This window comes from Chenopodium album, chromosome 5 (genome assembly GCF_948465745.1).
Source record: "Chenopodium album chromosome 5, dcCheAlbu1.1, whole genome shotgun sequence".
NCBI lineage: Eukaryota > Viridiplantae > Streptophyta > Magnoliopsida > Caryophyllales > Amaranthaceae > Chenopodium > Chenopodium album.
Genome location: NC_137838.1, coordinates 19704585 through 19717943, shown reverse-complemented (window position 1 = coordinate 19717943; position 13359 = coordinate 19704585). Strand labels below are relative to the sequence as shown.

The 13359-nt window shown below is 35.9% G+C and overlaps 1 protein-coding gene across 1 annotated transcript; it reads right to left on the bottom strand.

The window, feature by feature from the left end:
• Positions 1-3064: 3064 nt before the first annotated feature.
• LOC145632714 (uncharacterized) lies at positions 3065-3706 on the bottom strand. The gene has a single exon (XM_081685057.1). It carries the CDS (start codon positions 3704-3706, stop codon positions 3065-3067), a length of 642 nt encoding a protein of 213 aa, XP_081541183.1.
• Positions 3707-13359: the final 9653 nt, after the last annotated feature.

Sequence of the window (13359 nt, the reverse complement as noted above, 5' to 3'; positions counted from 1 at the left end):
CCATAGGTTGTACGACTCGTAGTTATTTCTAGAACTCCAGATATGACCAAAACAAGTTGACGTTTGTGCAGTATACGGGAATAAAAATCCGGGTTGACTTAAAGGAACTATGAATCGATTTTATGTTTATTTATTAGCTCAAATTAATTAATTAATTAATTAAACAAAGTCCTTTAGTCATTAATCAGTTTATTTAGTCTTAACACAAGTCAAACAAACGGTTAGGAAAAATCACATAGAGTATGCACAACAAATAATGCACAATTAGTTAAGTAGGCACAATATGATGCAATGAGTTTGCAACCTAACCATGGATCTAGTTCTCTAAAGTTCGGGATATGGTTTAGTCAATAGAGGGTCCATGGTTAATTGTCCGGATGCACCGCGCGGAAGCCTAACCGTGAAGGGTTGGCGCGAGTGGATGGGACACCGCGAGTTTTAGAAAAAAACTCGCTTCCATGGTTTGGTGAATTCAACATTCTCGGATGTACCCTTTGTTGCACGGAGCGTTCAATCGGGTAGATGGAGCATGAATTCCCAGAGGGTTATGTCCATATGTAGAACACATATGGGTTTCAGAAAAGTGAGAAAAAATTCAATCAAGAAGTAGGATCGAGCAAACAATACGAAAAACTGGTCGAAATTAGAACGCATATTTCTGGCTCGGTATTGGGGGAAATTGGCGCCAGCAAACAGAGACTGGCGCCAGCTTTTAACTGTAGCGCCTGGCGCCAATACTGGCGTCTGGCGCTACGACTAAAATGCTGGCGCCAAGCTCTGGCCCCTGACGCTACTTCCCACATGCCTCAGCAGCTTTCTGTGCTCGATAAAATTTTCCAGTTTCGCGAGGTGTTATTTCAGTCCTAGTTGTGAAAGACATTCCTCAAATTTCCTACGTGTAAAATCCTATGTTTTTGACTCATTACGGATGATCTTGCCAATGAGATCCTTTTTATGCATATGACAATAATGTTAATCAAAATTACGCACATGAAATACTTAGAACTTTTCGAGTCTCATCCACTCATTCTAAATCATTGCCGAAACAAATTCAGGAATTAAAATAGAAATCCTCCCCAGCGGAGTCGCCAAAAACTGTAGGGAATAAATTCAAGCCTTAAAAATCCCACTAGCCTGAACCCCACTGTGATCATACACTAAAGTACGGTGGCGTCCAAAAGGGAAGAAGATAGAGCAAAAGAGTCGCCAACAAGTTTTTTAAGGAACTTGTAAACCGTTCATAGGATGAAAGTTACACCCTTTAACGATCCAAGAGATCGTCAACTCCATAAGGTCTAGAACCAAATAAGGGTCCAGGGATGAAGGTACAAATCCAACCTAAAAGAGATTGAATCTGCCCTAATAATAGGCCTCTACTTTATTCTGATCGTATTCATATGCGCTTTCTGATTAACATGCAATCAAAAGGATTAACCCTAAACCTGTTTAATCTATGTTGGTTGAATATAATGCACACATAAACTATTATTGGCGATCACTTGAAATTATAATCACATTAACCCTAACAAGATTATTAATTATCTTATTAAGCGTGATTGCAAGTACAAATTCCCTTTAAGCATGAAATAAAAAGTGTGATCAAGCAATAAATAATAAGCATCAAGCAACATAATAATGAATATCATCATCATAAAAATAAATTATAATTGAAATAATCATGATAATAATCATAAAAGAAAATAATCATCATATTAATAATAATTGAAATAATTATCATAAATAAAATAATCATCAAAATAATAATATTCATAATCATTATAACAATTATAATCATAATCATATTCATGTTAATATTAAAGCATAATAAAAATAACAAGCCCTAACATGATACTAACAATCATAAGTATTAGGAAGAACATAGGAAGCATCATAGGAATCATAATAAGCATATTTAATATATTTGATATTATAACCTTTTCCCTAAACATGATACTAGGAATATCATAATAACAATGTAAACATGATTTCTACATCATAATATCAATTAATCAATTAAAGTACTTACTTTGATGCTTCGTACCTCTTTCTAATAACAAAATACACACGTTAGTAACTTCAAGGAAAATAATAAACAAACAATTAAATTAAATAATTGAAAGAGAGATTTGGGACCAAACCCTCAGAAATTAAAACCTTTCACGTCTAGGGCGAAGGCAACTTCGAATATGGCTAGGTGTTTCTAGATCTTGCGAATGCGGAATTTTGTAAGAATACAAAGTAAGAAAGAAAGAATGCTAAAGAATTAATGATTGTTGATGAAAGCTTGAGAATGAAGATAATTGGTCCCTGAAAACGGAGTTTTTGATACGATATTTATAGAGAAAATTAGCCAAAAAAGATAATTTAACAAAACAGAGTCTGACGCTCAGGAAACAAGGTTGGCGCCAACCTTGGCTAGCTGGCGCCAGGCACCAGTGGCTAGCGCCTGGCGCCAAGCCTGGTTCCAGGCGCCAAGGCCTAGGGTTGGATGCCAGTCTTGATTTTAACGCATTTTCGAAAATCCGATAAGTTTACCGTACTGGAGGATAAAATAATATAATTCCTTCGAAAATGCTATTTGATTTTGATTAAAACTCTGAAAAGTCAACAAAGTCAACTTATCAATGCTAATTGAATTAAGAATGAAAAGAACCTTCTAGAAGAATCTAGAAGACTAAAACCATTCCAAATTGCATTAGGAATGATAAATCATATTAGGCCCTCCCCTAGATCATTGAGCCGTACATAAAGCTCTAACCTGGCCCAGTTTGGTAAATTGGCCATAACTTCCTCAATATTCATCGGAATTGGGCTTATAATATATCGTTAGAAAGGTCTTTGCAAGCCCCATCCAACTACACTATTATTAGACCCATATCATGGACCAACCAAACTGGATTGACTTTTTTCTTTAAAATAAAGTTTTCCAAAACAGAGAGAAGAGAAAAGAAATAAAAACTTTCCGCAACACTAGACCTTTCCACACTTTCATTTCATTCGATTATGATTCGACGTGAAAGGTAATCATCACTGGGTTTGGTTTTGGGGAGACACAAATGGGTGTCTACACCATCGAAATAAGAGCGAAGCCATTAGTACTAATTAAAATCGGACAGTGATCCGATTTAATTCTTGGAAGATTTCGCACTGCACCCTCCTCGAACAGCAAACGCCATTCTTCATTAACTAGCCCCCTGTCAAGTCGAGCCGATTTAAAGGTGTCAGGTGTAAGTCCACGAAACCACGTATGCGCAGGGCCTGTACAACCTAAATCAATTAGGCCGGTATTTTCAACCCAATTCGAAAATTCAAGACAACGCCTTTGCATCTCCGAGTTGTTATTTCCATTCCTCTCTTCAGTCGACATAGTCTCATTGAAGTCACCTCCAAGGAGCCAAGGGCCCTGATAATTATTTCTAATATTCTCAAGATCCCTCCATAAATCACGACGAAGAGTACTATCCGAACTCGCATAGATCGCAGAGAACAACCAAGGTACTTCACCATTCTTCTCAATCAAAACAGTCATATGTTGAGAATTTTCATCATATAAGGTGACACTAACATGTTCCCTCCTCCAAAATAACCAAATTCCGCCGCTAAAACCTTGGGCTTCAACTCTTCTTTGTCCCGAAAAATCAATTCGAGAACATATATTGTCTGCTTGATCGCCACTCAAATGAGTTTCAACAAGTACTAGAACCATAGGATCATTGATACGCACCAACTCTCTAATCGAATTGAGCTTATTCCCTACCCCCTAAACATTCCATATTAGAATTTTTATCGACATATTAAAATCTGGAAAGGAAGGGTACCTATCATAGATTTCCAATGGTACATTAGGCAGTATGCTTAGGTAAGCATCTCTTAGGGCCCTCATTGGACTCTTCTTCTCCATTGGAAGACTGAACCTTGCCAACATCTCTGCCGGATTGAATTGAGGAGGCAAAAAAATATTCACCTCCAGCGCCACCTTGTTTGCCAGGGGATGAGCACATACTAGAGTTGGCCCTTCCGTCTGGTAGTCGATGAATGTCTCGTATTCCATCGGGATTCTTGTGACCAAAGTAATCGGAACTTGGTACTGCATCATTCACCAAAAACTGTACCTTCTTCTCACGAAACCCAGAAGGAGTTGAAGAAGCAATCTCTATGAGATTTTCCTTTCCACCTCCAAAACAATTTCCACTATTCGAAATTGAATCCCTTGTCACAGTACAAGGGTCTAAATTGTTAACAGAATTATTCACTTGCAAGGGAATTTGATTTTTATTTGAATTAATCCCTTTATCAGAAGGATTATTTCTTAAAATTTTATCCCCAGCAATTTTTTGTTTCCAATTCACCTTAATCTTTTTATTCTCCAAATCTTTTGGATTTCCTAAATTCACTGCAGAATCTTCCTCCATCTCATCAAATTCCTTATTTCCGTCCATGCTTCCTTGAATACCAAGATCCACTCCTTTATTCTTTTGCACAATTACATCCTCCCCCAAATCCACAACACTTTTCTCTACCAGAGAATCAATCTCGACCTCACTAATCCTAGTTGGCACATGCGTGCTGTTTCTATCTAGAACTTCCTCTTCAAGGTCCATCTCAACTTCCTAGCTCAAAACATTGAACCTCGAACCCTGGGGCTTAGACGCTTTCTTCTGACCATTCATACCCAAGCTGCTCTCCCCTTTTTGTTTAGGAGTATTCTGTTCTTTCTCTTTGGTACCAGCAGCACTCCAACTACTTTGTTTACCAGGCTTCCCATTATTACTCTGTTTTTTACCCTGATCAACCTTCTGCTTCACAGGTAACTTCTTCGGAGGCCGTTGAACTAGCATACAAGCTCCATATTTCCCTTGCTCCTCTGGACGCACATTATTCTTAGGTACTTCCTTATTAGCAACATTTACTTCCCCTTGGTTCCTACCAATTCCTTTCTCACCATCCTCCTCTCTAAACCAACTGCAACCATCCTCTTTGTGGCCAAGATGACCACACTTGAAACAAATTTGTCTCAACCCTTCGTATTGAATTTTCCATATTCTTCCATTCTATCTAAATTTTGACAATAGAGGTTTTGTCAAATCCACTTCAATACAGAAACGAATATACTGACCACGATCCCTTGACTCAGTATTTCGATCAATCTTGATAACTTTCCCAATTTTCGATCCTATTTTGTAAAGGAATTGTGTGTCAAAGTACTCCACTGAAAGTTGAGGAATTCGAACCCACGCATTCAATTTCTTGATTGGGGCTTCATCGGCAACAAAGTTTGGTTCCCATTTCCTTATAGTCAGATAACTATCTCTAATTAGCCAAGGTCCTTGAGTCAACACCCAATCATAATCTTCCATATTATTAAACCGGATTACATAATACTCATGTCCAACATCAGTTAATGCAATGTCTCCTTTCAATTGCCACTTCAGTCTCAACCGCTTGACCAGAACTGCATAACTCATCTTCTTATCAAAAAGTTTGATAATTAGGGCATCCTTCCACGGCGCACGCAATCTCCTCTTCTCTTCCTTTGTGAGCAAAATTGTAGGACAACTCTCATCGTCCGAGTCGCAATCTAGCGGGATATCATCATCCGACACCTCCTCATCCTCATAAACCTCAGTCTCCAATTCCTTTCGCAATGAACTCCGTCTATCAGCCGCCGCTTGCATATAAGACCCAGGGGAGGGTTTATCCAAAGGTTGATTTTCATTACCAGTGTCTGCCACAAACGTCTCCATTTCCATATCAGTAGATTGCCCCATGGGCGACATCTCCGATGAATTTCGTTTAATTTTCTTATTAGATCTGCGCAGCAGATCATTTTCTTCAGTTGAAAGTCCATTCGCCCTACGCTCTCGCTCTCGCTTTCCATCTGATTGGCCGTTTCCTATTACATAGACATTATTATACTAGATCCTTTTCTCTTTAGCTACAATAAATGAATTTTTTATATCTCATAAATAATACCCACTAGTTGCAACTAAAAAGAAATGGAAGTAGTATGTTAATGCATAACTTACGATGATGTGAGAGATAGAGAGATCTCAATGTGTATTTTTTTTAAATTTAATCATTATAAAATTTGTATATTTTTAAATATTAATATTAACGGTTGAAGTTATGTATTATTAAACGTAAAAAGCAATAATGTTGCAAAGTACAAAGAGATTTAAAACTAATAAATTCACGACAATTGAATCAAATAAAAATATCTTTTCAGCAGAGCTATGATGTTGTTGCATATTGTACATTCTTCATACTCTCTTTCATAGCGCTGTGATTTACAGACTTCTTCAATGATCGATCTATTGTAGTTGTGAAGATAATTTTCGTCCGATTTATTTGATTGTAATTAAAGGATTAACCTGTTTTAGATCCCGCAAATCTTTACCCATGAAACAACTTGTAACATACTGCACTCAAAAAACAAAATCAAGATTGAAGGACAGTCCACTCTAGGTGATATGATATCACCAACAAAAACCAATTTTCAACTAAACTTCAATATTCAAGATGCAATTTGAGATAGAACACACACAAAAAAAAAAAAAAAGGATAAATTCTTATCACATCAATCACCAAGTTTGATGCAACAAGGGAATCAAAGTCTAACACAAAGTAGGGAAAAAATTAGGGGAGAAATTGCATAGATTTCAATAATCACAAAGATTATGGGTAGAGAGAGAAAATCTCATTTATTTCAAAATTAAGCAAAGGTTACTCTAAACAACAAGCTTAACCCTATATTATAGAGATTTACAAACAAAACCTAGAGTTCCTTAATTACGTACACCTCTTGGATTACACATAAAAGGCCAGAACAAAAGCAAGCTAAGAAAAACAAAAAGAAAGAATAAAAGCCACTACGAAACTAGGGTGTTTGCTCTAGAGGGTTGAAGCGGTTTCTCCACTCACAAAGAGAGGTCGCTCCATAAAGGGGGGTGGTTGCTCCAAAGTTTCTGCCAAAAATCGCAATTCTAGAGGAGTGGGTGTTGTAAAATGTTGAGTGGGTGCTCCAACGGTTTTGACTTGACAACTCGATTTCAAACATTCATAACTTCTTCATTTCTCTCACAAATTGGGCATGTGATTGGGCGTTGGAAATCTCTTGGACACTACTTTCTTCTCCAATTTGAATCATCTGAAAATTCCTTGTAACGAAGAAGATATGGCTGATTGAAGTAGTTGAGTAATACATTGATAAGTTTTTTCTCTTGGCTAACACATGGAATCCTTGGAGCTTATTCTAATTAAACAAAATGTTACTCTAGTTTAATGATAGTCAATCCTGAGTGGGTGCTCCAACGATTCTGGCTAGACAACTCGATTTTAAACATTCATAACTTCTTCATTTCATGCACAAATTGGGCATATGATCGGGCGTTGGAAAGCTCTTGGACTCTACTTTCATCTCCAATTTGAATCATCTGAAAATTCCTTGTAACGAAGAAGATATGGTTTAGTGAAGTAGTTGAGTAATATATTGATAAGTTTTCTCTCTTGGCTAACACATGAAATCCTTGGAGCTTATTCTAATTAAACAAAATGTTACTTTAGTTTTAATGATGGTCAATCCTAAGAAGTGACCACCAAGGAATTTAGCACGATTACGTGTCATAAGACGTGACACTTCTTCAACTTCCTCCACAAAGTTCCATGCACCGCATCGCTAGCGGTAATGCATGCTTGATTTGTGACCTGGGTACACTATCACTACTAGAAAACAGGAAAATTGCGACGGACTGGTTCCAACGGACATGAAATTCCGTCGGAAAAATCGATATTTCCGACGGATTTATTTTCCGTCGGAAATTTCCGACGGAAATAAATTCCGTCGGAATACATGTGATTTCCGACGGAATTTTCCGTCTAAATTTATAGTTTCCAACGGATTTATAGTCCGTCGGAAAATTCCGACGGATTTTTACATCGGAATGTAATTTTTTTTTAAAATAATACTCTTTTCACCAATCCCTACTCCATCGTTATTTCCGCCTCCCTTAATTACTTCTCTGCTCTTATTCTTCTCTTTCTCTCTCCTCCTTTCCTTTTCTCATTCCTGCTCCTCCTTCTAGCTCCTCCTTTCTTTATCTTCTATTTCCTTTTCCCCTTTCCTTTCTTTCTTTTCTTTGTCGGCAACAAGAGTTTGGGTCTAAATAATGTAGGAGGTGTGGTGTTCTCAAAAAATTAATGGTTATTTGGGTCAAATTCGACCATTAAAACTCTAGATCTAGAGTTTTTATGGTCGAATTTGGCCATATTAAACCAAATTTTAGGTGACATTCAAAGCAAAATTCGATTTTAAAGGTATGTTTTCTTTTTTTTTTTTTTTTTAATTCGGATTTTGGGTATGGTTGTGGTTTTGGGCGGTAGTTCTTGGTAGGTAGTTTGGTCGGAATATGGAGCGTTATGGTGGTAGTTCTTTATTTTATTTGGGTGGGTTTAGGTGATAGATCTGGGTTAGTTGGGTGGTTTAAGGTGGGTGGGTTCGGATTAGGTGGGTTTAGATGGTAGATCTGAGGTAGTAGGGTGGGTTAGGGACCTTAGGGTTAGGTGGGTGCGCTGGTGGGTGGGTGGTTCGGGTTAGGTGGGTGCGACTGGTGGGTTAAGGTTGTGGATGGGTGCGACTCGGGGGTTAAGGTTGTGGGTGGGTGCGACTGGTGGGTTAAGGTAATGGGTGGGTGCGACTGGTGGGTTAAAATGGTGTGTGGGTTCGAGTTAAGGTGGTGCGACAGAAGGGTTTAGGTGGTGGGTGAGTTTGGTTTAAGGTGGTATGAGGAGGTGCGAGAGGTGGGGTCAAGGCGAGTGAATAGGTTAAACGTAGTGGCGGCGGTGGCTGGAAGAGGTGATGCGGTGTTTTTTTTTTTTACTTTTTTCCTTGAAGTTTCCGACGGATTACAGTCTGTCGGAAATTTCCGACAGACTTTGTCGTACCGGAAAACCTCTTCCGACGGACCGATTTCCGTCGGAAAAGTGGTTCCGACGGAAATTCCGTCGGAAAATGCTGATTTTCCTACAAACTGTATTGCGACAACCGGTTCCGACGAAATTTCCATCGGAAACGGGTTTTCCGACGGAAAACAAGGTTTTTCCGACGGACTTTTTCCGTCGTAAGTACGCTGTTTTCTAGTAGTGCATGCGCATGGTGTATCCTGTTAAACAAAAAAGGCGGAACGTAACAAAAATTTATTAATATTTCCAAAAACAATGGCGGAGCCAGGATTCCGGGGATGGTTGAGCACCACTCAACACAAATTAATCGACAACAAAATAATAACACACTTAAACAAAACAAAACCAAACAAAAAAAAACAAAAAAAAAAAAAAAAAATCTTAGTAAATTAAACAACTATATGATTTATATCACTGTTATCACCAATTTACACAATAAAATGGGATAATTGACTAGAAGTCTTAAAGTGATTTATCTCTAATCAACAAGTATTTAGCTCAATGAAAATCTTGGTTTTTTAAAAAAAAAAATTCAAAAAACTAACATATAGGTAACCAAAATATTCTTTGAATGATTGATCACGTGACCTTCTTGTGATGCCCTTTATATGTTATACTGTAATAATTTTCATTATCAATAAACATGAAACTATTTATATTTTTTTGTAATATAGAATTAATCATTGAACTACTTTCCCTCTTCTAACTTTTCTCTCTTTTTAGGGTTTTAATTTTTTTTGGCCGTTTAAGGGGGAAATAGTCTAATTTCTTTAGAAAATAGACTAATTCTGACCCTTTTTCTTTGATTAAACTCACTATTTTGTTATTTGTTTTGTTTTGCTTTGTTCTCTCCATTTGTGAGAGTGACCCAATTTTTTTTTTCTTTGGTTTTTCCCAATATTCTGGGATTTTGATTTCCATTTATGGATGAGAATTTTATTTTTAGAGTTTTAATAATAAGTGATGATTTAAGGTGATTTGGATTAATATGGGTTTAGGGTGTGTTATCAACTCTATGATCAAAATATCAGCGCAGATTGCGAAGGTCTCTACTTGAAAAGATGCAAAAATATCGAAAATCACTGCTCGCGTCAAGTTTAAAGTGGTGGAGTTTGGGCTATGCTCAATATGTAAAATAGTTATGATTTTGATTGTAAAAGTTATATTATTATCTCTAGTGACTCTAGATATGTGGTTTATAAATATTTATTATTATTGTAGATGTTGTATGTCTATTTTTTTAATTAAAGAAAATTTTCTTCTTCTTGTTAACACCAAAAAAAAAAAAAAAAAAAAAAAAAAAAAAAAAAGAACACACCAAAAAATAAAGCTAACTTTAATGTCTATGTATGTTCTTCGAATTTTTTCTATGGATCATAATGGGTAAATGTAATAATGTGCATTACGTTTTTCTACATACTATCATAGAGATATTTACTTTTTCAAGTTCTATCCACCCATTTTTAAAATTCCACATTGTAACCAAAGGTACCTTTAATTTATACAATGTAACCCTGCCCTAATCCATTCGTTAACTTAAGTTAACTTGCTGTTAACTTCAAAATAAATAATTTTTTTTTTAAAAAAAAAACCCAAAACACCGAAACACTTCTCTCTCCTCCCTCACAAGTACCCACCACTGCACCTTCAGCCGCACCTCTAATCCAGCCGCACCATAGCGGCTTGCTCCTCTCTCCTCGACCCACCACCGCTACACCCTCCTCTCTCCTCTCTCAACTCCTCTTCATGCCTAGATTTTTTACCATTTTTCGAAAATATTTGGGCAAACGTCGAACAAATTCTACCAATTGAACCATAATTCGTGCATCTTTTCATTGGAAAAATCAATTAAAACAAGTTTTGTGTATTTAATCTCAATCTAATTGAACCAAAATTGATAATTTAACAATTAAAATCAAATTGGGGGGGGGGGGGGGGGGAAGGGTTTTCTATTGTTTTGAACCAAATTCTTTGATTTTAAAATTAAAATAACTATTAATAACTTAATTTTGCAATTTGAATCTAATGAAACAAAAGCCCTAAACCAATTTGTCAAATTTCAATTCGAATTAAATTCCTCCGTTGCATTCGAACACTTTCTTTGGTTGTGCACTAGGTGGTCGTGGGGCTGTGATGGGTGATGGTAGGGGTCACTGGTGGGGTTTGGCTCGCAGGTGGGATTCGGCGGGTGGCTTGGGGTGTGTTGGTGGGTGGGGTGGTCGTGAGGGCTGGGTTTTGGTGGTGAAAAAATATAAAACTAACGGCAACATCGAGCTAACGACAAATAAACGGTAAGGTTACATCGTACACACTAAAGGTACCTTGGAGATACATCGTGGAATTTTGAAAATGGGTGGACACAACTTGGAAAAGTGAATACCTTAGATGTACTGTGTAGTTTTTTTTTTTTTTTTTTTTTTTTTTGAAAAATATTAATATTATAAATATTTGTCAGATTTGATAGTCAATCATGGTCCCAAAATAATTACGTCTTCAACCTTAATGATCATGATTAAAAAACATACATAGTTAATAAATGATATTTTATAATCGTATTTAAATAAAAATTAATTTAAATATGTCATATGATGAAAATAGAATTTTTTGCCACTCATTATTACCTCAAAGAACATACGAGTTAAATTCAAAGAACATCAATCAAGGATAAATTCAAATTAAAGAACATTAGAGCTAAAACACATACAAAATAGAAACGGATTTTTCACGAAATACCACTGAGTGTTAACAAAATTTTCCAAATACCACCAATTAACTTTTTTCAAATTCACCATATACCATTCAGTTTTTACACATTATCACACAATGCCTATTTTTTTAACAGACGTTAGACTTCCATTTACTTTAGAAATTCACCATATACCATTTTGAGGAAATTTATTTCACCATATACACACTAATAAAACTTATTTCGCCATATACCCAAAAATAATAATAGCTATTTTTTAATATATATATATATATATATATATATATATATATATATATATATATATATATATATATATATATATATATATATATAACACTAGCCATAATCATTTCCAACAGCTAGTTTATGTATAAAAGCAGCTACCTATAGAGAGAGTAAAGCACAACTACACTACTAAGTTCATTTGCAAACATGTTCGCACATTCTAAATCTTCATCCTCATGTTACAAATCTCCATACGTGAAGAAATAGTACAACAGCAAAACCTTGAGGTTCGTGGAGAAATATGTTCAACTATCGATGCTTTATGTATCAACAGGACTTTGTAGGCTATGACAAAAATCTCATTATTGCTAACAATTGCAACTTTAGTTAGCATTATGTCTCTATAATAGCCACTAAGATGTGCACCATCTATGCCTATTATGGGTCTACATCTACCCAATAAACAATTCACATAAGATGCAAATGAAATAAAACAAGTCTTGAATTGTGATCTTTCATTTCGACTGTTAGTCCAGGTAACAAGTGCATGAGATCTAGGATTTGTAGCTTTAATCATCTCAACATATTTAGGTAACAATCCATACAAAATAAGCAAAATCCTCATGAATTTGCACTCTATCTAATGTCTTCACTTGTAGAATATAACTTTACCTTCACATTAAGCATGTATCTTTCCATGCACACTCACCGTAATGGATCTACTAGAATGTCAGGATTTGCCTTCAAATCTTGAAACAAATGCCTGCATAGCCATGCTAAAAATACCATCAGTTTTTTTTCAAGCCTCCCACAAGTTTTGTTGTTGGTGTTGTAGGTTACCTAGGTGGAGAAGTTTTAAAAAAGTAGCCATTATTATTTTTGGGTATCAGGTGAAATAAGTTTTATTAGTGTGTATATGGTGAAATAAATTTCCTCGCAATGGTATATGGTGAATTTGTAAAATTACATAAACGGCAGCCTAACGTCCGTTAAGAAAATAGGCATTGTGTGATAATGTGTAAAAGCTGAATGGTATAAGGAGAATTTGAAAAAAGTAGGTGGTATTTGGTGAATTTTGTTAAAACTCAGTGGTATTGTGTGAACATACGCACGAGTCAAGTTCAAAGAGTATAAGGGATAAATTTTCAAAGAACAATGACGCTAAAACACATACAAAATATTAAATGTGTACATATAGGCCAAATTCAAACACTACAAGAAAACAAACAAATTTCGACGGTCAGATTTCGATGGACACATTTTTCTGTCGAAAAAGTCGAAATGACCGACGAATTTTTATTCCGTTGGGTATTTCCGACGAATTGTTTGTACTTTCTGACTGATTTTTTTGTTGGAAATTACCTATTTTGATGGATAAACATTTTGTCGGAAGATTCCGACATAATATAATTTTTTTTAAAAAGGAAAATTTGTCTAGAAAGGACATATGTGTTCACTATTTTTTC

What these genes read in the sequence shown, in the direction of transcription:
- LOC145632714 (XM_081685057.1), bottom strand. Translation starts at nt 3,706, where the DNA reads ATGGTTCTAGTACTTGTTGAAACTCATTTGAGTGGCGATCAAGCAGAC.